Source organism: Protopterus annectens, chromosome 13.part0 (genome assembly GCF_019279795.1).
Source record: "Protopterus annectens isolate FY-2018-M chromosome 13.part0, PAN1.0, whole genome shotgun sequence".
NCBI lineage: Eukaryota > Metazoa > Chordata > Ceratodontiformes > Protopteridae > Protopterus > Protopterus annectens.
Genome location: NC_056747.1, coordinates 159,610,608 through 159,632,305, shown reverse-complemented (window position 1 = coordinate 159,632,305; position 21,698 = coordinate 159,610,608). Strand labels below are relative to the sequence as shown.

The following is a 21,698-nucleotide window of genomic DNA, read 5'->3' as shown; positions in this document are numbered from 1 at the left end:
GTGCAGTGAATATCCAGAGTAGAAAACAGACTTAATTTGAATATTTTTGATTGGATGTTTATATAGTATGCATATCAAGTGGTGTTAACTTTCAGCCATAGGTGACTGTGTTTTTAAATTTCTAGATTTCGGTTTCCATGTCCTCCAATCAGACTCTACCTGGAGATTTGGTTGACATTAAGGTAAAAGGTGAAAAGGGATCCTGTGCCTGCATTGCCACAGTGGATAAGAGTGTGTACTTCCTCCGACCAGGATTTCAGCTTACTACTGACAAGGTGAGAGATACCTGAAAAGTAGTTGCTTTGTGTGAATAAACAAACTGTTGCATGATGTAAATAGTAGGGACTGCTGTAAAGATCACAGCTAGGAATTTCTAACCAGTATATCTTAATTAGACAACACTGCTGTGCAAACTGCATATAGCTAGGAGACATGAGAAGTGTTAGGGGTGTTTAAGTGATGTATCTTGTTGCAGTACCGTTCCAGTTTGGGCATTTCAAGATAGTACCTGTTATATGTAGCAAAATTCCATATGATGTTACATTTGCTTATTGGTCTTCCCCCTCACCTCTTCTCCATCTTTTCCTTGCCTTTCTAAATGCTGACATGGAATCCCTCTCAACCACCCATTCTGGCGGTCTTATTTTAGGTACATAACCTAGTATCTTTTTTCATTTTACTGGTCTCTCTCTCTTAGCTTTCCTAATATAGCTACTACTGCCACAGCTCTACTCTGCCTGCTTTAACTATATTCTCCCTTTTCTATTCCACTTCTCTAACTGTACATATATTTGATTTGTTTGATCTTCTATCGGCATATTTTGTCAGATTTTCTATGCTTGCTCATAAATGTAAGCAACTGTTAATGTAAAAAAGTAAAGTATACAAGTGTCATTTGGGCTGAACCTATAATTGGTCATTGTTTAATCAATGTTCTACTCTGGTAAACAAATTTAAATAAATAAATCTCCTAAAAGGAGAGGTGCTGTAGATCCAAAGAATAGTTAATACCTACAATCTGTTGTCTTTGCCCCTTCCTTCCCCATCAGGCCTTCCTGTTTGACAACCTCATTACATCTACCATACATGATTTTGTACACCCATATCTTATTCTTACTGTCTCTTCTTGTCTCAAGTGAGCAGAGCTTTCAGCTTCTTAAATCTTTTGTCATTTCCTTACCTTCTCTTTTCTTTGGATTCCTTTCAACAACCTGATATCCCTGTCATTTTATGACCTCCAGAACTTCTTTCTTGCTCTGTTGTCATCCGTTCCAAGACTGTATCGCACTTTTAAATGGCAGCGCTCTCTTTTTCTTGGCATTTTAAAAGTTATGTAAAATAACTCAGAACCATTTTTTTGTCTGGCAAAATTGTGGTTATTTTAATTTTGGGGGCTGAATAAGTGTTTTTAGGTGCATTTTGCTGTGTTTCTGTGAAAAAAAAAGTAATGGTATCTGAAGTCTCTTTTTGTTGGCATAATGGTTAAGGTGTTTACCTTGCTGACACAAGGTGCAAGGTTTGATTCTCACACAGCATAATTGGCTAGGCTTAAAATGGCCCACAAGAGCAGTTAGCCAAGTACTAAACTATGAACCTGTATTCCTATTCTTATTCCAGCACCAACACCCTTTGTCTTTTTAAATCACAGTGCTTTATTTTGTCAGAAAATAAGTCATTTGTTGGTGACAGCAGATATCCTTAAATCCAGGTCTCCCCTTCTCCCTCCCTGATGCAAAGCAGTCGGTCACAGCAGATACCTCAGACTTTACCTGGGAAACAGTTTCAGGCAGAATTTAAGTGTGTGTGTGGGACACAATGGACAGATGAAAGCACAAATGTCAGAATGCTTGCCCTGATCTAGACACTCAACTTTCTGAATCATCTTTAGTCTGTGGGACCTCTTCAAATTGCTACAGACAGTAACACAGTCATATGGTACATCAGCAAGCAGAGGAGAACCAAGTCATGCCCCCTTTGCAAACTAGCCATGTTAGCTAGGGGTATAGATTCACAGTGCACTGTCAATGTACAGGCATTCAACATTCCGTCAGAGCAAACCTGTGTGGCAGACAAGCTGAGCAGAACTAAGGCATACCCTCACAAATGGAAAATTGATCTGGGGGTCTTCAAAGTTTTGATTCATTTGTGGAGAGTTTTTCAAGTAGCCTTCTCTCTGAGCAATCAACTGACAAGATTATGTTCCAGGACTCCATGCAAGAAGGCCTGAGAGATGGATACCTTTTCTTTCCCTTGGACAGGAATGTTCTATGTGCTTTTCCACCCTTTTCAGTAATATGCAGGGTATTTCTGAAGGTTCAGAAGGAATCCCACAAGATAATTGTGTTGACTTCCTTCTGGCCCAGGCAGCCATGATTCTCCCTTCTTTTTGAAATTACCAGTGGCGATTACCACAACCTTCCTCATAGACTGGATCTACTCACACAAGAACAGGGGTGTTGAATACACCCCAACATCACTCAGCTCCAGCTGACTACCTGGATGATAGGGTCTTAATTCCTTTTAGGCACCTGTTGGTGAGGACGTGCAACAGGTACTAATGGAGGCAGGAAAGCCTGCTACTGGAAAATCATATTGTAGTAAGAATCTTTGTATTCAACATCTTTGTATCATGTATAGTAAGGGTTAAAATGTGAAATTGCATTGTGTGCAAAGAAGCAAGTTAAAATAAGTTGTTTTTCTTATAAAGAATATGCTGACCTCTGACCATCTAAGGCTCCAGTATGTGAATTTATAGCCTTGACTGAAACTCCTTGTCTGGTAACCAGTTACTGTGTACGTGCAGAGAAGGGTATAAAAACCCATGTGAAGTGTACAGAAATTAAACTGCTGACATACCATGTACTTTGTAGCATGTCTCCATGCATGTAAAATGAACCTTTTTGCTTATTTTTATCTGCGTGATTCTTCCAGTATATGTTAAGAGTATTAAAATCTTTTGACATTTCTGGCGCCCAAGACCATGGGGCCACCTCTTCACGGTACGAATCGCATAAGAGGGACTGAAAAACCTGTACAGGAAGGGGAGAACAAATCTCGGCTCCCTTGAAAGGAAAGACCTCCGACGAAGAAGTCGTAAGTAGAGGCCAGTCACTCTTAGATTCGATCCGTGGGACGGTGACGAATGGGGCGGAAGAACCGCAGAAAGGTAAGCGTAACATTTTTTTCTTTCTTTTTGTATTGTTCTCTTTTTAAAAGAACAAAGGGACTAGTCATAAGGGAATCGTCTTTTGGTTTAATTTTACAAAAGAATGGTAGACATCTCAGGAAAAGGAAACTAATTTTTCTCTCAGATTAGAAAAATGGGAACAGGGAGTAGTTGCTGTAGTTGCAGCGACCGCTCAAACAAAAGAACCGAGGATGAACAATATATGTTCAACCTACATCCAAATAATTTAAAATTTCTAAAAAAATGGAAAAAAGATTATGAGTTTAGTGGAAATCTAAACAAATTAGAATGTCAAAATTTGGTAAAAAGTTTACGTAAGGATGCAGGAAATAAGGTTAAAAATCAAAAGAGAATAGGATTTCTCCAGGCTCAGAAGTGGTTAGAGGAAGCTAATAAAAAAATATAGAGAACAGCTTCAAAACAAAAAAACTGGTGACTCGAGTGCAAAAGATACATTTTTCGTCCAAAGGGACGATAATGAAACATCTGCCGTCTGTCGCAAGGCGACGGCCCCACCCTTATATCCAAACCCGGAAACCCTTAAAACCAGTCCACCTCAGTATCAGGAAAGTGAAGAAGTGAGTCAAAGCAAAACCATACCTCCCGTAGTTTTACAAAAGCAGGCAGATGACACTCTGGACCTACTAACTCGTAGTATAGACAAATCAGAATGGAAACAAAAGGAAACCGAAGTTAATTCGGCATCCACAGAGTATCCCCTCATAGAAGTAGCAAATCCGCAAGCGGGTACGTTCGGACAGGGTCCCACCATTTTAGTTTATCGACCCTGGACGCGGGAAGACATTCGAAAAGCCGTAGAAGGAATACCACACCCTAGGTTAGATATGACCAAGTTTTGTGAAGACGTCGCAGGCATGATAGAAAGTTATAAGCTAAATGCCGTAGAGTTGGAACAAGTAGTTCTGCAAATTTTGGGTCCCGACTGGCACTTGGTCTGTGGGGACTGGGATCCCATAACCAGAGTAGATAATAAGCCACTTGCCCACAATTCGGACTCATACCAAAAGCAGGTCAAGGATTTACTAGCCCGTATTTTGGATAAATGGAAGCCTAGGGCAGACTGGACCTGTATCAATAGATGTGTACAAGCAGACGATGAAAAAGTAGACAACTATTTGCAGAGACATACCCAGTGCTTTGATAACCATAGTGGTATGCAAAAAGAAATAGATCAGTCAAAAGACTCCTCATATGAACAACAACTAAAAAATGCCTTTTTAAAAGGATGTAAAAGTGCTATTAGCAACTTTGTCCAAAAGCATATGATAGACCATCGGACGGCACGTCTGCAGCCCCTACTGGAGTATGCAAGACATGCAGAAAAATATTTAGAAGAAAAGAAAAAAAAACAAGCTCAAACCTTTACGGTGAGCGAAGATGGGACACTTATGCTACTGCAAGGTCCGACTAACAGGGGTAGAGGAAGGGGCAGAGGCAGGGGTAGAGGAAGAGGGAATGTGGGACATTCCGAAGATTATGAAGGTAGACAGAAAAGAGGAGAATGTTTCAAATGTGGTAAAAAGGGACATTTTGCGAGGGATTGCCGGTCTTCTGAAAAAACTACAACCACACCGGATCATGGGTCAGCATGACTATATGATGGTGGTGGAGGTGAATCAGACCCGGATAAAGAGGCTGATTGGCCAAAGTCAATAAGACAGAGTGAAGAGGAAGATTTTGAGGATGCAAACGAGGAAGGTAAGGGTGAATGTGCAGGATGGGAAAATGAAATGACTGATTTTTCTGAAAACGGTGAATATCAGGTTGTTCATTTAACAGCGCTGGCTGTAACTATGCAGCTAGAGGCACAACCGATAATCACACTTCAAGTAGAGGGTAAGGATGTAGAATTTTTGGTGATTCAGGGGCCTCCAGGACCCTGCTAAGAAACTCTGCAGTGCCATCCGATGTAACTTCTGATGACTATGTATTAGTCAAGGCAGCAAATGGCCGCATCTATAAGGAACCATTATCTAAACCTTTATGGTTCACGGACCCTGAAACTATCCAAACTATCAGGTTTCGAGTTATCTCCAAAATTTGCCCTGTAAACTTATTAGGAAGAGATTTAATGCACGTGTTTGGCATAGCAGCTGTACCGACTGCATCAGGGATTCTAGCCAAACGAGTAGAAATTCAAGATGTTATGTTGCAAGTGGGGCAGGGTGATTTACACTACTGGTACAGTAATGATCTTGTTGAAACTGGACCACAAAATGTAGTAAATGAGCTAACTAATTTGGCCTTAAGCAAATATGGCACACAACCGCCAGTGGTAGCCAAACGACTACACTGTACAATGTATTACAGAAAGTATGTGGGACCAGACGACAAATATGAGGAGCAATTTTTTAAACACAAGGTCACAAAAATCCTGTTACAAAATCTCTATTGGGATAAATTAGGAAATTCTGCAGTTACATGCAGTCTTACAAAAGATATGCAGTTACTTTTTCGCAATAATTCCATTGCACATGTCTCTGTAACAAGGGAAGAACAAATGGCATGGTATCTGGTGGGGAGGAAAGTTACTGAATGGGCCAAAATGACACCGGAACAATTGGCATATAAAGGAGTTCAGGTACAAAGACTAAATTGGGTCACCCAGGCTAGAACAACAGTGCACCTCCGCGAAGACAGGCTAACGCCACCCAGGGGAGGGCCATTCTGACTATGTCTCCTAACCCCGCAAGAAGAATTAAAGTTACAATCAGCACCAGACTCCTTATGGTCCCGCGGACAACATGACATTGGGCTAATAAAAACAGCAGGACAGGTTAAAATAACCCCAAAATCCGATTTTAGACCTCATAAGCGTCAGTATCCATTAAGTAAAAAGGCAGAAGAAGGCATTCTACCAGTGATCACGGCTCTACTGAGAGCTGGGGTTTTAATTCCATGTACAGATTCACCGTGTAACACACCCTTGTTCCCAGTAAGGAAACCGGACGGGACATGGAGAATGGTACAGGATCTGCAGGCTGTAAATGCTGCTGTAGTGCCAAGGGCTCCTATGGTCCCAGATCCATCTGTTTTGTTAAATGATATCCTTCCCACGGATAAGTATTTTTCTGTTATTGACATTAGTAACGCATTCTTTTCTATTCCCCTACAGGAAGATAGTAGGTTTTGGTTCGCTTTTATGTTTATGAGCAAGCGGTACACATACACACGACTGCCGCAGGGATATTGTGAAAGTCCTACAATCTTTTCGCAAGAAATGTAGACAAACCTGGCACAGTTTCAACCAGAGCATGGCTGTCATCTACTATTGTACGTGGACGACATCTTACTGGCTGCACCCACGAAGGCTGTCTGTGAGTCCGAAACTATTCGGTTATTGCATTTTTTGGTGAAAGAGGGACATAAGGTAAATAATGTAAAACTGAAGTACGGTATCTAGGCTATACCATTTCAATTGCTGGTAGACAACTAGATAACTGTAGAAAAGAAGCCATTTTACAGGCACCAATGCCCAGCACAAAAAAAGAAATGATGTCATTTTTAGGAATAACAAATTTTTGTCGTAGTTGGATTCCCAACTATGCAGAGGAAGTAAGTCCACTTTCGGAACTTATTTTCGCACTTCCCATGGCAGCACATGACGCGCTGCAATGGACGGATAAGGCAATACAGGCATTTACTAGGGTAAAGCAATTGATAGCAGGATCTGCAACACTTAGCTTCCCTGACTATACAAAACCCTTTGTTCAGACAGTAGATTGTAAGCAGGGCTTTATGACATCGGTTCTGTTGCAAACCTATGGGAATAAGTTGAGACAATTAGCTTTTTATTCCAGTAAATTGGACACAGTGGCACGATCTTTGCCACACTGTGTACAAGCGGTAGTCGCAGCCGCACAGGCTGTGCAAGCATCTGCAACCCTAGTTTTGTTTCATGACCTTACCTTACAAGATTGGACCTTGTTTGTAGATGGGTCAGCACGTAAGAATGAGGCAGGTATCACACAAGTGGGGTATGCAGTCACAACTTGAAACTAAGGTACTGGAGGCAAAACCCCTCCCCAGGAACCTGTCCGCACAAGCGGCCGAATTGATTGCTTTGTCCAGAGCATGCACCATCTCCAAGGATAAGGCAGTTACTATCTACACAGATAGTCAGTATGCTTTTTCCACGGTCCATGTCTTTGCACAGCAATGGAAAAATAGGGGAATGGTTACGGCCTCAGGTAAGGAAATAACCCACAAGGATTTAATCCTTAGCCTCTTACAAGCTGTCCAACTGCCACGGGGACTGGCCATCTGTAAGTGCACAGCGCACACGAATGCCAAGGATCCAGTATCACTTGGAAATGCACTGGCTGACAAAACTGCAAAAAGTGTAGCCTTAACCTCTACCTTTGCACTTGAGACCACACAGAAGGAACTTCACCCTACAGATAAATTTGATCTACAAACTTTACAGGTAATGCAGGAACTTAGTACAGTTCAGGAAAAACAGCGATGGATTAAATATGGGGCTATTCAAAAGCAGGGAGTTTTTGTAGGTCCAAATGATAAGTATGTCTTACCAACAAACCTTTTTAGTTATGCCTCATTAGTGACGCATGGCCCATCTCATTTGGGCCCTGCTGCTATGGTTCAAATGATCCAGCAAATGTTCTGGACCAAGGGCTTTATAGCATACGCTAAACGATTTTGTTTATCATGCCTTCTTTGTGCACGATATCATGGCGGTGGTGTGCGGATCACCCCAGCAGCTTTTCCGCTGCCTCCGTATCCATTCCATACAATCTGCATGGATTTTATTGAACTAACTCCTGTTCAACAGAAGTTTACAAAATGGGTTGAAGCTTTTCCGGTAGCACACCCAGATGCATTGTCGGTAGCCAAGGCCCTTACAAATAACATTATCCCTCATTTTGGGCTACCCACACGCATCTATTCTGATAATGGCACACATTTCGTAAACCAAGTTATTCAAAAGCTGGCCGCCGTTTTTCAGATCGAGTTAAAACATCATTGTGCCTACCACCCACAGTCAGCAGGGTTGGTTGAACGCCATAATGGCATTCTCAAAGGCAAGCTACGTAAACTCATGGCCGAGACACATCAGTCTTGGATAAACTGCTTACCTCTGGCACTCCTGTCCATGCGTACCACCCCCACCTCAAAAGGGGTCACACCATTTGAACTATTATACGGGAGACTTTATTACGTCCCGCAGTGGCAAAATCTTTTGCCTGCGGAACGTGAGGGGGGTGAAGAGATAGCAGATTACATGAGGAAATTGCTGACCAGAACTAACACCTCTTTAACGAATGATTGCTTTTCAGATCAGAAGAACAACAGGATCCTGGAAGTGAAACCCGGGAACTGGGTTTGGATTAAAATTGTCAAGAGGAAAACCTGGGCCTCGTCTAAGTGGGAAGGTCCATACCAGGTTTTGATTGCAACACCTACAGCAGTCCGAATAAAAGAACGAACATCGTGGATCCATCTGACACACTGTAAACTGGTAAAACAGTTTGAACTGGACAAAAACTTGAGTTCCCCTGAGGATCATTGATTAGTAGTAATCTTGTTTTGTATGAATATCTGACTATTGTAGCAATGCAGAGAAATACCGGAAGGGAGCAGCCCTTCCCACAAAAGCATTCCAAAATAATTTTGTTAATAAGTGTGATTGTTACTTTTCTGTTTTGGCCGTTTTTATTTTCAAACAAGACTAGCCAAGTAAAGAGAGACGAGAATACGGCTTGGCATCCGCCTTTTAATACATATCAAGCTATTAAGTATGCATATGCTCTAACTTTTAATGTTTCAAATTGTTGGATATGCACGGCTATCCCTACTGTACATGGTGGTCTAATGTTAGGTACAGTCCCTTTGGGGGCAAATGATACATGGACTAATTTACTATTTGAAACTTCAAATGTAGCCTTAAAGGACAAAATAGCATTACCCCTCATGGGTCGCCAGAATGGAACTGTATGTTTTCAAAGATTTGGCAAGATTAAGGTTGGATGGAGTCAGTGTAATGTAACAATAATTCATAACTGTACAATAGATGGGCACTGTGCAACGAGTTTCAAGCCTATAAGAGTGCTTGTTAATAGTACAGGGCTTGTTAATGACACAAGTTTCTTTGAAAAAATGTTATCTGTGTATGATCTTTTGTTTAAAGGGCTGCAAGATAAAGGAAATCACTCTGTTCCAGTCAATATTACACTTAAAGTAAATGATTGTTATTTTATCTGTGGTAGAAAAGCATACAAATGGTTACCGAGGAATTGGTCAGGCAGTTGCTTTTTGGGTTATTTAGCACCAGCTATAAGACATACATTTTCTCTTCCCCAAGGTAAAATACGAAATGTACGTGCTGTTAATGAACCTGTTAATCCCGTAGGTAACGTTGATGCATCCTGGATCTATCACCACGATTTGGCCCATAGTAGCAGCAAGAGGCTATCACACATGGACTTGGGCGATGATGTTATTTCCTGGGCTGGTATTCTTCCAGTGTACGGGACAGTAAAATCCATTTGGGAACTCAGAAAACTGTCAAAACTGTTAGAAACTCTGAGCAATGCAACTTTTTCTGCGCTAGAATTGGTGACGGATGAGTTAACTGCAATGAGGACTGTAGTGTTGCAGAATCGTATGGCGCTCGATTTCACCCTAGCTGCGAAAGGAGGTACTTGCGCTCTTATCCAGGAGGAGTGTTGTTTGTTTATTCCAGATAACGAACATGACATTGACAGTCATCTAGAGATCCTACAACAAGTTTCTGAACTTACAAAACCAGGAACAGAATCCATTAACTGACTTTCTCCAAAATTGGTTTGGAAATTGGGGAACAGTACTTATGAATGTCTTAATTGCTATATGTGTTGGTGCCATTATATTCCTACTGTTGGGTTGTTGCTGCATTCCTTGCATCGGAATGATAATATCAAGTGTATTGTCTGCCAATGCAACTAAAGCTTATTATTCTGAATATACAGAACACGAGTCATGCGAAAAACTGTATGAATAAAATGTATTACTGGTGATACAAAGTGTTGTTAAGGGAGAAATGTAGTAAGAATCTTTGTATTCAACATCTTTGTATCATGTATAGTAAGGGTTAAAATGTGAAATTGCATTGTGTGCAAAGAAGCAAGTTAAAATAAGTTGTTTTTCTTATAAAGAATTTGCTGACCTCTGACCATCTAAGGCTCCAGTATGTGAATTTATAGCCTTGACTGAAATTCCTTGTACCAGTTACTGTGTACGTGCAGAGAAGGGTATAAAAACCCATGTGAAGTGTACAGAAATTAGACTGCTGACATACCATGTACTTTGTACCATGTCTCCATGCATGTAAAATAAACCTTTTTGCTTATTTTTATCTGCGTGATTCTTCCAGTATATGTTAAGAGTATTAAAATCTTTTGACACATATTAATAAATGGAAAATGTTTTCTAGTTTGGGCCAGCAGCATAAGCAGCACCCGTCGGGGGCTAGTTGTTCTCTAGTTAGAAATTTTTTGAGAGCGACTATCCTATGGCATTCCTTATTTATGTATCAAAGTTCATTCGTCAGCCATTTCAGTATCTATGCCCATGGATCCTTAATGCAGTCTCATGTCAAAATGTTTTTTAAAGTAATTTTGCAGAAGAGGCCCCCAAGTAACTGGTGGCCCCTCTGTGGGATTTTAATTTTGTGTTGGAGAACTTAACATTTGCTCCATTTGAATCAACTAATCTGGCTGGCTTGAGGAGCTTAACATGGAAAACTGTTTAACTGATTGATCTGACCTCTGCCAGAAGAGCATCTCCATTGCAAGCTCTTGTGGTGATTCAGTCCTACTTCATTTTCAACAAGGTCGGGGTTTCTTTGAGAACTAATTGTTCTTCTTTTATGCCTAAAGTGGTATTATAGTTTAAGCCAAACTGTCCATCTCACAGTTCACTTTCCTGAACCTAAAAAGGAAGAAACCATACTCCATATCTTGGATGTCCACAGACAACTGTAGTACTGTCTTGACAGAACTAAATCTTTCAGCTCTTCAGATCAGTTGTTCATTTCTTGTGAAGGTAAGAAGGGACAACCTGTATCAAAACAGACTATTTCCAAATGGTTGCCTCAGGCTATTACCTTTTGTTATAGTTAAAATATATTGGAAAAGGAAACAACAGCCTTCCACACTGTACTTCAACCAATGAGCCAGTCGTTTTGAGTGGTTCTTCCAGCAGCCTTCTTGTTTGGTTTATTCTTTTGTTATAATTATTGTAACAAAACTATTCCAGGCAGGGTCAAAGCCCATTCTTTCAAGGTATTGGCTTTATCTATGGCTGTTTGTAAAGGGTTGTATTCTACAAGTATTCTAGAAGCTGCTACTTGGTCCTCTTTAAATACTTTTACAAAGAATTATAAGCTCGATTCCTTCTGTATGTCCAGGGTAAGTTTTGCTAGGACCATTCAAGAGGGGCTCCTGGAGTCTAATCCTACCACCTCCCAAATGATGTAAGCTAAGGTAATCTACCCATATTGCTAAGGCTTCTACGAAAGTGATCAGTCCCATGGATCAAACATGATTCAGAGTGTTCAGTACCTAGATCAGGGCAAGCATCTCTTTTGATATTTATGTGCTTATGTCTGTCCATTGCCCCCCCCACCCCCACACACACACTACTGCACTTGCTTTGTATGTTAGCTCTAGTTGTGTTAGTAACCTTGCCATAACAATAGATATCCAAATGATCATTGCTGCAGTAACTGGTCCCTCCCTCCAGCCCCCTTGTTTGTTTGTGTATTTTTTATGCCAGGATGTGGGCATTTAGTTTTCGTTGTTCCTCGCATTCTCCTTTCAGAGCCCAGCCTCCCTCTCTCTGTTGGCAGGATAGCTTTGAGGGGCTTGTTACCTAAACATGTCTTTTAATCTGCTCAGCTTAAAGAAGAGTGCAAGATGTCCTGTAGCTTTGAAAGAAGTCCATCTGTTCTACCCTTGATAGGATAGAACTCGTATAGCTAAAGCTATTGCAGCAGTGATCTTTCGAACATGTTCTGCTATGGTAAGTTTATTTACACATATGAACTTTTCTGTGTACTGGCTGTCAGCTGTCTCTTTTTAGCCCACTTGTTCAGCCTTTCCAAAGCCGTCACAATGTTGTTATCCTACCCCCCCCCCTTCTTCAATGTGGCACTTATATTTGTGCCATCATTAAAGAGGTTAATCCTGTTCTATATTCCCTTCATATCTCTCACCCTCTCAGATTTAAAAATGATTTCAGGTTACCAGTAAAAACTAGCAGAAGGTCTAAAATTACTGCACTCAAAATTTACATGTGTAAATTTGTGCCTGTAAGAACGGAGGGCCTAATAAATAAATTTGCTTCTTGGGTGAGCATAACATGTTAAATTTGAACCTTTGTGGTGCTTTCAGATGTACAGTCACAGAGCTGAACCAAAAAAAATTGCATCTTCATCCCACTATGACTGAGTTGTATACTTTCTGGTTATACAGAACATTGCTGTTAATAACTGCATTTTTAATTTATCAAGTTTTACAGCAGCACTGCTCCCATGTGGCTATTAAACGCACCTTCATCTGCATATGAGTGAACTTTTAAAGCACCAGTCACACAAGTGCTTAATCTTTCTATCTACTTTACACACTACACTGCTTACTTTTCTGTAGTCAAGAAACTTAATTTTGTTTGTATCTCATACTCCTAAAGTAAAAGGGAGGAGTTTTTTTTTTTTTTTAGTATATTCCTCCAGTACGAAATGTAAAGTAATAGTTGACATTTACTATGAGTACTATGACCAGTGCTTTGTATGTTAGCTCTGTCACACAATCTGTCACAAAGCATTCATTGTAGAGACCTTTTAAGTGCACTATCAAGGCAGTCAGACTTGTGGTGCAAACCACCACTACAGGTAAGAGAACTTCCATGTTAACTGCTCAAAGCCAAATAAGCTGCACTCCTACCACATTCTCAGAGTGGTCCTGAGAAATTCAGTTAAATCAGATCAAGACGTCCATCATTATGGTCACTGCTGCAGTAGTCATATGAATTGTATCCTACATAGGATATAAACAGCTGGCTAGCTTCCAAAGCTTCAGGGCACCTTCCACACACTCAAAACATTAATCATCTTGATCAGAGCTGCATAAAAGTCAGATCTGGGTGTCAAGCCCTTCAGAGCTTGCCTGATGCCAAAGACAGAGCTCCTCTGTGGGCTCTCGAAGATAGATAGACGTTCAGCTAATGCTGTTCCTTTGCTCAGCAGTTAAGTTCACTTTGGGTGAAAGAAACTTCCACTCTACAGTTATCTCAGAAAAGTTACTTTTTCTTTAAAGCATGTACTTTTAATTTAGATTTTTTTTTGTTTTGTTGTGTTCACTGTCTCATGTCTTTTATGCCTTTTTAAATGGAAGCATTCTTTATTACTTTTGTTTTTAGAAGTTGTTTAAAACCACAGTTCTGCAGAAGAACTGTTATTTTACTTTTGGGGGCTGGGTTAAGTGTTTAAAGTGCTTTTTACTGTTTTAATTTTTTTCTCTGGGGAAAAGGGTGTGTGTTTAACAAACACACCGTTTTACTGTCATATGGGTAGTATTGCTACCCTATCAAAGCTCAGAACTCCTCCTCCTTCCTCTCTGTTGGTTTGATGGACAAGTCATCTTTGAGCATAGGGACTGCCTTTCATACCCACAGACAGGACCCATTCAGTTTTTCTAGTGCCATAGTAAGAGCAGTCTCGGAGAAGACTGCTTTTAACTCTGGACTTCACAGCTGCTGAGCTCAGGTAAGAAATCCTTTTGGGTTTTTATTTTCTCCCTCTGCCTTTTCTGTCTGTGCTTGAACAGTGTATTCTGCTGCTCTCTCTGTTTCTGATAAGAAATTTTGTATGTACTTCTGTTTTTACTTTGACTAGCACAGTAAGACCTACTGATTAAAGCTTCATGTTGAAGTTTTGATAGGAAAACTTGCAGATATTGCAGTTTTTTTTTCTTTGGGATTATGATTTTTGAGGTGATCGCAGCATTTTAAATAATTTATTTTTGTTTAAATGACAATTATGGTGCCATTTTGTATGTTAAACATTTCTGGCAGGAATTTTTCATCAGTTTGTGATTTATTTCTTGTCTAATACTGCTTTAGGTTGTATCTATTAATTTTGACTGAAACTAGTTCCAGTCCCCTCTCCATTTCTTTTAAAAATTAGGAGACTTTTTTGCATGTATTTTATTCTTTGAACTATGTTACTGAAAATACAGATCTGAAGTAGTTGTCTTCATTTGTTCTTCAACCTGTTGGTTACAGATCCGACTCGGCCACATATCCAGCATATGATCTGAGCTGAAAGCTCCTCCCCTTACCCATAATGCTGCTGTCTCCTTCTTCCCTTCAGATCTCGTTTGCCACCTGTAAAGTCCACATCATGGTCTGATCTCTCTGCTTTGTGATTTTGGTAAGTGAGTGTTTTTTGGGGTTTTATCTCTCGCTCTGTCTGTATATTCTCTCCCTACTTTCTATCCTCACCTCCGCGTGGTCATCTGTTAAAAAAAAAAAAAAAAAAAAAAAAAACTAGCTCCTCTACTTTACTTTTCTTTCTATAGTGTGTGTGGTGAGTGTCCTGGGCCTGCCTTGCGATCATGTTCAAAACTCCCAAGCCAGGATTCAGAAAGTGCAGCGTGTGGCCATAAGCTCTACCCAGTCGATGGCCACACTCGTATGTCTGGGGGCAGCCCATCTTCAGACCTCCTGCTCCATCTGTGCTGGGTTCAATCCGAGGGCACTGAAGAACAGGAGGGATAAGCAAATACTAAAGGGCCTCCTTCCTTCTTCGGGAACTGTTGTCCTGGCGCCCCCAGCTTCAGCTTTTTCTACTACCTCCTCTCCGGCCTCTGGGACTCAAACTCCCCATAAGAGGTCCGGGGAAGGGGAGAAATCTATAAAGGGCAGGCCAAGAAAGTGGTCCCCTGATCGCTCTGTTCCGGACAGCCCTCCATGTAAGTCTAGGCCAGCTAACAGACCAGTCTCTCCCTGGCTCCATTCTCCCCTGAACCAGAGGAGCCCTGGATCCAGTCTCCAGTGCAGGCTTCCCCTCGCAATCCTTCCAGGCTGGTGTCATTTGCCTCCTCCTCCCGTTCCACCCACAACCTTAGTGAAGCAGAGATGAACAGGATGATGCGGAAGTTCATCTGCACCCAGATTCAGATGGGAATCTTACCTGCACCCTCTCCCTCTGGAGTAGGGAGTATGCAGTCATTCTTTACCCCGATTACTTCTCCTCCAATCCGACCTTTGGTTTCAGAGCCCTTGGATCCAAGGACGCTCGGGATCGACGCCGACAGTACCTTGTACAGCAACGCTGGCCACAACTTTGAGCAAGTCAGATTCAACTGAGTCTGATCTGAGGGGATGTTGTTGGCTTCATGTGTTTCAGAGCACAGTCGTTCCCTATGTATCTCAGCGCTTGGAGGCTCGGCTCTGGCCCCCCCAGTCAGGGCAGAGGGGGACGGCTCCTACTGGCCTTTCTCAGGATGTCCGTTCCCCTTTGGCCTTTAATGCGGTGGAAAGGATTCTCTTGGTTTTGTCGAGACCCTTGACCATCTCATCCTTAGAGTCTGCCCTGACTCCCTCTGTTTTGCATACAGTTCCAACCATCCTGTCTTCCCAGGGACAGTCGGCTGCCATTTGCCTCAGGAAGCTCCCGATTGGGAGCAGCAGGATGTTGGCGAGCCCTTCCCAGAGATTCCCCACTGAGGAGATCCCTCACAAACCCACATGCAAAAGGAGGCACTTAGAGTCCCCTCAGGTCTCACTCACCGAAGGCACCGATTTGGAGGAAGGGGAAGGTTCCCCCCGGTCACCCCTCGAGGATGTCTCCTTTGAAGATATCATAGAGCTCCTTTGCCAGTGTGTGTGTGTGTGTGTGGGGGGGGGGGGCGGGGGGCATCTACCTAGAAACCTACCTAGAAACCTACCTCAACCGAATTGGAGTTCCTTGAGGCATTCGGTGCAGGCCCATCTACTTCCTTGGTGTCCCCTCCTGCTGGTCCATTAGTGGACCTGATAACAGAGTGGAGCCCATCCCAAAATGTCCAGATAAAGTTCTAAGCCCACCTTCAGATAGGACACACTGGAACTAGGGGTCCCCAGTTGATGCTATGGTGGTGGCAGCTGCTACTAGGAAAGAGCTCGCTCAGGAGAGCTCTACGGTTCATCCTCCTGACCGGGAATCAAGGGTGATGGACTGATTTGGGAAGCGGGTGTTCACTTCAGCGACTTTTTCAGTAAGAGTGCTGAATTACATGGCACATGTGATTCAGCTGCAGCAACACCTAGTGAAGGATATCTCCGAGTCAACCCCTGCGTCCATGTCGGCAGAGGACAAGACGTTTTCCGCTCGTATGGCCATGCTGAAGTCAGTCGCCAACACCTCTATGCATCTCCTCTCCCATGCTACAGAGGGAGCCGCTAGGGCAGCTGGTACAGGCGTTGCCATCAAGCAACATGCCTGGCTCTGGCTCTGGCTCTGTCAGTTCTCTGAACATTTTAAGATGTCATTCACCACTGCCCACTATGACAGTTCCTCCCTGTTTGGGAAGTTGGTACGTGAAACTTTGGTCCAGAGTGAGAAGGATGGGAAGACTGCCATGGGGATCCGCTTCTCCACCCTTCAAAGATCCTTTTCCAGGAATCAGCGAGGGACTAAGATGATGTGGTTACAGAAGTCTCAGGCATTTTCCGGAGACACTCAGGACTCACCTTCCCCCAGGGGCAGAGGGGGATACGATAGACATTGCCCTAGAAGGCAGAGGGGAGGTCTGAGAAATTACGGGTCTCGAGAACCTTTCTCTGACAGACCAGTGCAGCAGCCTTGAGTTGCCTGACTGCTCATCTCTGGAGACAGTTGGGGGCTGGTTATCGCTACACCTAACAGAGTGGGAGTCCATCACAATAGATCACTGGGTGTTGCAGAATATATCCAGAGGTTATTCAATCCCATTCCTCAAGCCACCTTTACCACCGAAACTCCTCCCGGACATTCCACCCATGCACAGGGAGGATGCAGCACTGGAAATAGCACAACTGCTAGAAAAATGGGTCATCCGACAAGTCCCCCAAGACCAGTCCAGATTAGGCATTTATTTCAAGTTCCCTTTAGTGCCAAAGAATACAGGGGACTTAAGGTCAGTTCTGGCTCTATCCACCTTGAACCTGTTAGTAGCCAAGACAAAGTTCCGATTGGTCACCCTTCAGTCTGTACTGTCCTTCCTGCGGGAGAATGATTGGATATGCTTGATCAACCTCCAGGATGCATACTGTCATATCAAAATGGACAGGTGCTGTCTGAGGTTTCTCCACTTCCATCTGGGAGCCAGTCATTATCAGTTCCAAGCGCTCCCCTTTGGTCTCACCACAGCCCCCAGGATGTTCACCAAAGTGATGGCAGTAGTAGTGGCTCACCTGAGATTCCAGGGCATTCAGGTTTTCCCCTACATGTACGATTGGCTCCTCTCTGCCCCTTCCAAGCATCAACTTTGTCAAGTGAGGGGTTCCTTCCTTTACTAGCTCACAGGTTAGGCATCACCATCAATCTTAGCAAGTCGTCTCCTGGCCCACTTCAGACATTAGACTTAATTGGGGCTCGGTTAGACACTATCCAGACAAAGGTTTTCCTTACTCCACACAGGATAACACAGTCTGAATCTACATGTTCTTTGCATTCTTCAAACTCGCTCTCTGACAGCAGAAGTAGTGGTATGGGTGTTGGGGTCTATGGTGGCCATGATCAGTCTTCTACCCTTGATGCATCTTCACATGTGGATCCTTCAGTGGACTCTTTCCATACAATGGTCCATGTTAGATCTGCTGTTCTCATCCTGTTCGAATCTCCCAAGTGTGCAGGGACTCTTTGGTGGTGGATTCATTCCTTGGACCAGGGACGTCCCTTTCTCCCTTCATTTCCCAAGGCCACGGTGACCCCGGCCACCTCCCAGCTGGGGTGGCGGGGTATTGCTTGGGAAAGACAGTCCAAGGTATGTGGTCCCCATCCGAGACCAGATTGCATGTCAGCGTCCTTGGGAGGGTGGTGCTTCTCACATTGTAGGCTCTCCATGCCCATCTTCTCTTAGGGATGATTTGCTGTCCAGACTGACATGTTGTTGATCTGTTACATCAACAAATGGGGGTGCATCTTCACATGCTTTTTTGTCCCCCCTTTGTCACAAAGCTATGAGAATGTGGGAATGGGCGATCTCCACCAGCCAATTACTGGTGGCAGCGCACATTCCGGGATGGTCCATCATTTTTGCAGACGGGCACAGCAGATCCATCCTGATGCCTCACAAGTGGTCTCTGAATCCTTGAGTAGCAGAACACATCCTTCACAAGTGGGATCAACCTTGCTGTGATCTTTTCACATCTCCTTCCAACGCGAAATGCAGCAAGTTCCTTGCTCTGAATCCCCTTCAGGGAGAAGCCCCCTGAGATGCTCTGATTCATGTTTGGCCTTCTGGTCTTCTGTATACTTGCCCCCCCTCTACCCTTGAGTAACAAAAGTTTATTCAGAAAGCTCACAGGCTGGGGAGTTTTGTGATCCTCATTGCCCCATTCGTGTCCTTGCCAATTCTGGTTTCCCTCTGTGTGGTCTCATCTGGTGGCTCCACCATGGATGTTGGATCCAGTTCCAGATCTCATTTCTCACGTCAGGGATTCCCCATCCAGACCTGGATAAGTCTCAAGCTCACTGCTTGGTTGATGCAGTTCCCATGATTATCAGGACTCCCGGTTTATCTTCTCCTGTTAAAAGAATTCTGGTGGGGGCTCCTAAGTCTTCTACCAGGGAGGTAATTTATAGCAAGTGGAAACATTTTTCTATATCGGCTTCACAGCATGATTTTGAATCCTTTTACTGCTACAGTTTCTGCGGTGTTGGAATGTGGTGGGGGGATTTTTTCAACAAAACGCCAGTTCCTCCAGTCAAAGTTCAGCTGGCGGCAGTTTCCAGTTTTCATGTGGGGGAAAATAGGGGCTTCCTTAGGATCTTCTAAACTTTGCAAGACCTTCCTTAAAAGTAACCTTTTTCTGAGACCCCTGGTGAAGGATCCTACTCCTACGTGGGATCTTACATTAGTGCTTCTGGCTTTAGTTTCACCCCCCTTTGAACCTGCAGCTTCAGTAGATTTGCAATTTCTGTCATGGAAGACTGCATTCTTAGTTGCCATTATTTCTGCCAGGAGGGAGAGTCGGAACTTCAAGCACCATCAATCAAGGTCCCTTATATGATTTTCCATAAAATCAGTCTGTCTTTGCTTAATGACCAATATTTTCTTCTCAAAGTAGCTTCAGAGGGCAACATTAACCAGATGATCAATCTCCCAGTCTTCTTTCCAGATTTTTCAAAATAAGGGAGAATATGAATTGCATTTGTTGGATGTGCATAGATGGGTATGTTTCTATTTGCACAGGACAAAAGTGTTTTGTAACTGAACAACTTTGTTTTTTATTCCAAACCCTTTTTAGAAAAAACAATATCTAAAGTTGCTATTGCCCATTGGATTTTCCAATGTATTGTCCAAGCATATTCTGTCAGGGAAATTTCCCTATCAGCTGTATGGCCATTTCAGTAGCTTTTTGGTCCAGAGTTTCGCTGGATGATATTTGTTCTGCAGCTACTTGGTCCTCGTCTCATACCTTCATTTCACATTATAAATTGGACAATGTGTCCAGGAACAGGGCATCCTTTGGCTCTGCCATGCTCTGGAATATCCTTAGATGAGGGCTTCCTAGGTGTATAGTAGCTGGGGATTCTGTCCCACAGGTTGAAGAGCAAATAAAGACAACTACTTCAGATAAAGAAGTTATGTACTTGTCTTCAACCATCCCCCCAGTCATATATATATATATATATATATATATATATATATATATATATATACATATATATATATATATATATAAATATGTTGGACACCTTCAGGATGTCCTTTGTCTTGCTCTTTGCTCAAACATTTTTTTTTGATAGTGACAAGGTCCTATTGGGTTGGTTGTGAATAATGGCTTGGGCAGCAAACTCAATCAGAAGGGAGGCAGGAGACAGCGGTATTATGGGTTAAGGGGAGGAGCTTTGAGCTGGTATCAGTTGTTGGTTATGCGGCTGAGTCGGATCCGTAACCCACAAATTGAAGACAAATGAAGAACTACTACTCAGATGGAACGTAATGGTGAGTACATAACTTTTTTATTTTCTAAGTGCAGTGTTCAGAACAGTATTCCTTCATAAATAGTCTTTAGATTGCTGTTTAGAGGAAAAATACTTAGATTTGTCCATCTTTTACAGAACTGTCCATGCAGCCAGTATTTGGTACTGAGGTGGCTTGTTTCTTGTCCCCTGACTTGATGAACTCGGATATGGTGTCCCACCACCACCACTATCCAACCCTTGTGCAAGTAAAAAACATAGAATTAGATCAAGAAATATGCTTCAGCATACAGCTTGTGACTTCACATAGCCTAGCTTCTGGTGGGCTATCAGAACACTCGCTTTCTTTTACCTCCAGCTCCCCTGGTGTTTTCTTAGTACCACAACCATTCATGACATCACAGTTAGGCACCTCTTTCAGGGCTGCACCTTTGCCTGGTTCAGGTAAGTGAGAACCAAACTCTTTAGGTACAGGGGAAGTCAAGGGTGCGGAATCTGTTGCCAGTGTTGATGTGTGTCCTCCCTCCCCCCGGGATTCTCCCACTAGTGTTGTACAAGCATAAAAGATGTCCGACTGTGTTTCACCTGAGCTATCGGTTGTGGTAAGATCCATTTTTCAGGCCATTGAGTATGGGGTGCAAAACTGGGTTTTGACCACCACTGGTGCTCTAACCTCCACTGAATGACTCTAGGATTCTGATTTTGTAGAGAATCTGGAATCTGAGGTTTTGGAAGTGTCAGTCTGATTGGTCTGTTTCCCCTGAAGATGAACAGGTTCAGTAACCCAAACAGATGATGTTATGTTGTCCTAGCTCGCCTTCATTCTTTGCTGGTTGGGTTTGTAACTGAGAATCGGTTCTGACTCTGCCTGTACTAAAGTTCGAGAGCTTCAACTGGCTCAAGGCTATACCCTATCCTATCATGTTTAGGGAAGATTACCCAGATCCTGTTTGCCACTAAACTAGATTGGGTGCTTCCTACTAGGCTCCAGGCTAAGTGGAATCATTATACTGTTTTTTGCTCTAAATATTTAGTGTGTTTGTTGGATTATTTGTTTTAATGTGGTAGAAAAGCCTTTCTAGATCCGTTGCAATATTTTATACTGTGTGTTGCTGGTCGTTGTCTTTTGTGAAGCTGTTTATCCCCCCCCATCCTGATCCCAATCTCGATTGAGTTAGAGAGTTTTTTTTTTGGGGGGGGGGTCTTTGTTATTTAAAACTATTTTGTTTACCTTTTTTCTGTATCATTAGCTAGTCCATTAGAGTTAGAGGGCTTCCCTAACTTCCCTTTCCATTTTCTTCAGTGAGGAGTTGTCATTTA

General features: G+C 42.7%; 1 protein-coding gene across 1 annotated transcript in view; it reads left to right on the top strand.

Annotated features, from left to right (window-relative positions):
* Positions 1-21,698, top strand: part of CPAMD8 (C3 and PZP like alpha-2-macroglobulin domain containing 8) — a 7,231,600-nt gene that overhangs the window by 1,848,396 nt on the left and 5,361,506 nt on the right. The window contains exon 13 of the mRNA XM_044054766.1: positions 126-275. Coding sequence (XP_043910701.1) covers positions 126-275 — 150 coding nt within the window. The remainder of the gene's footprint in view (positions 1-125; positions 276-21,698) is intronic.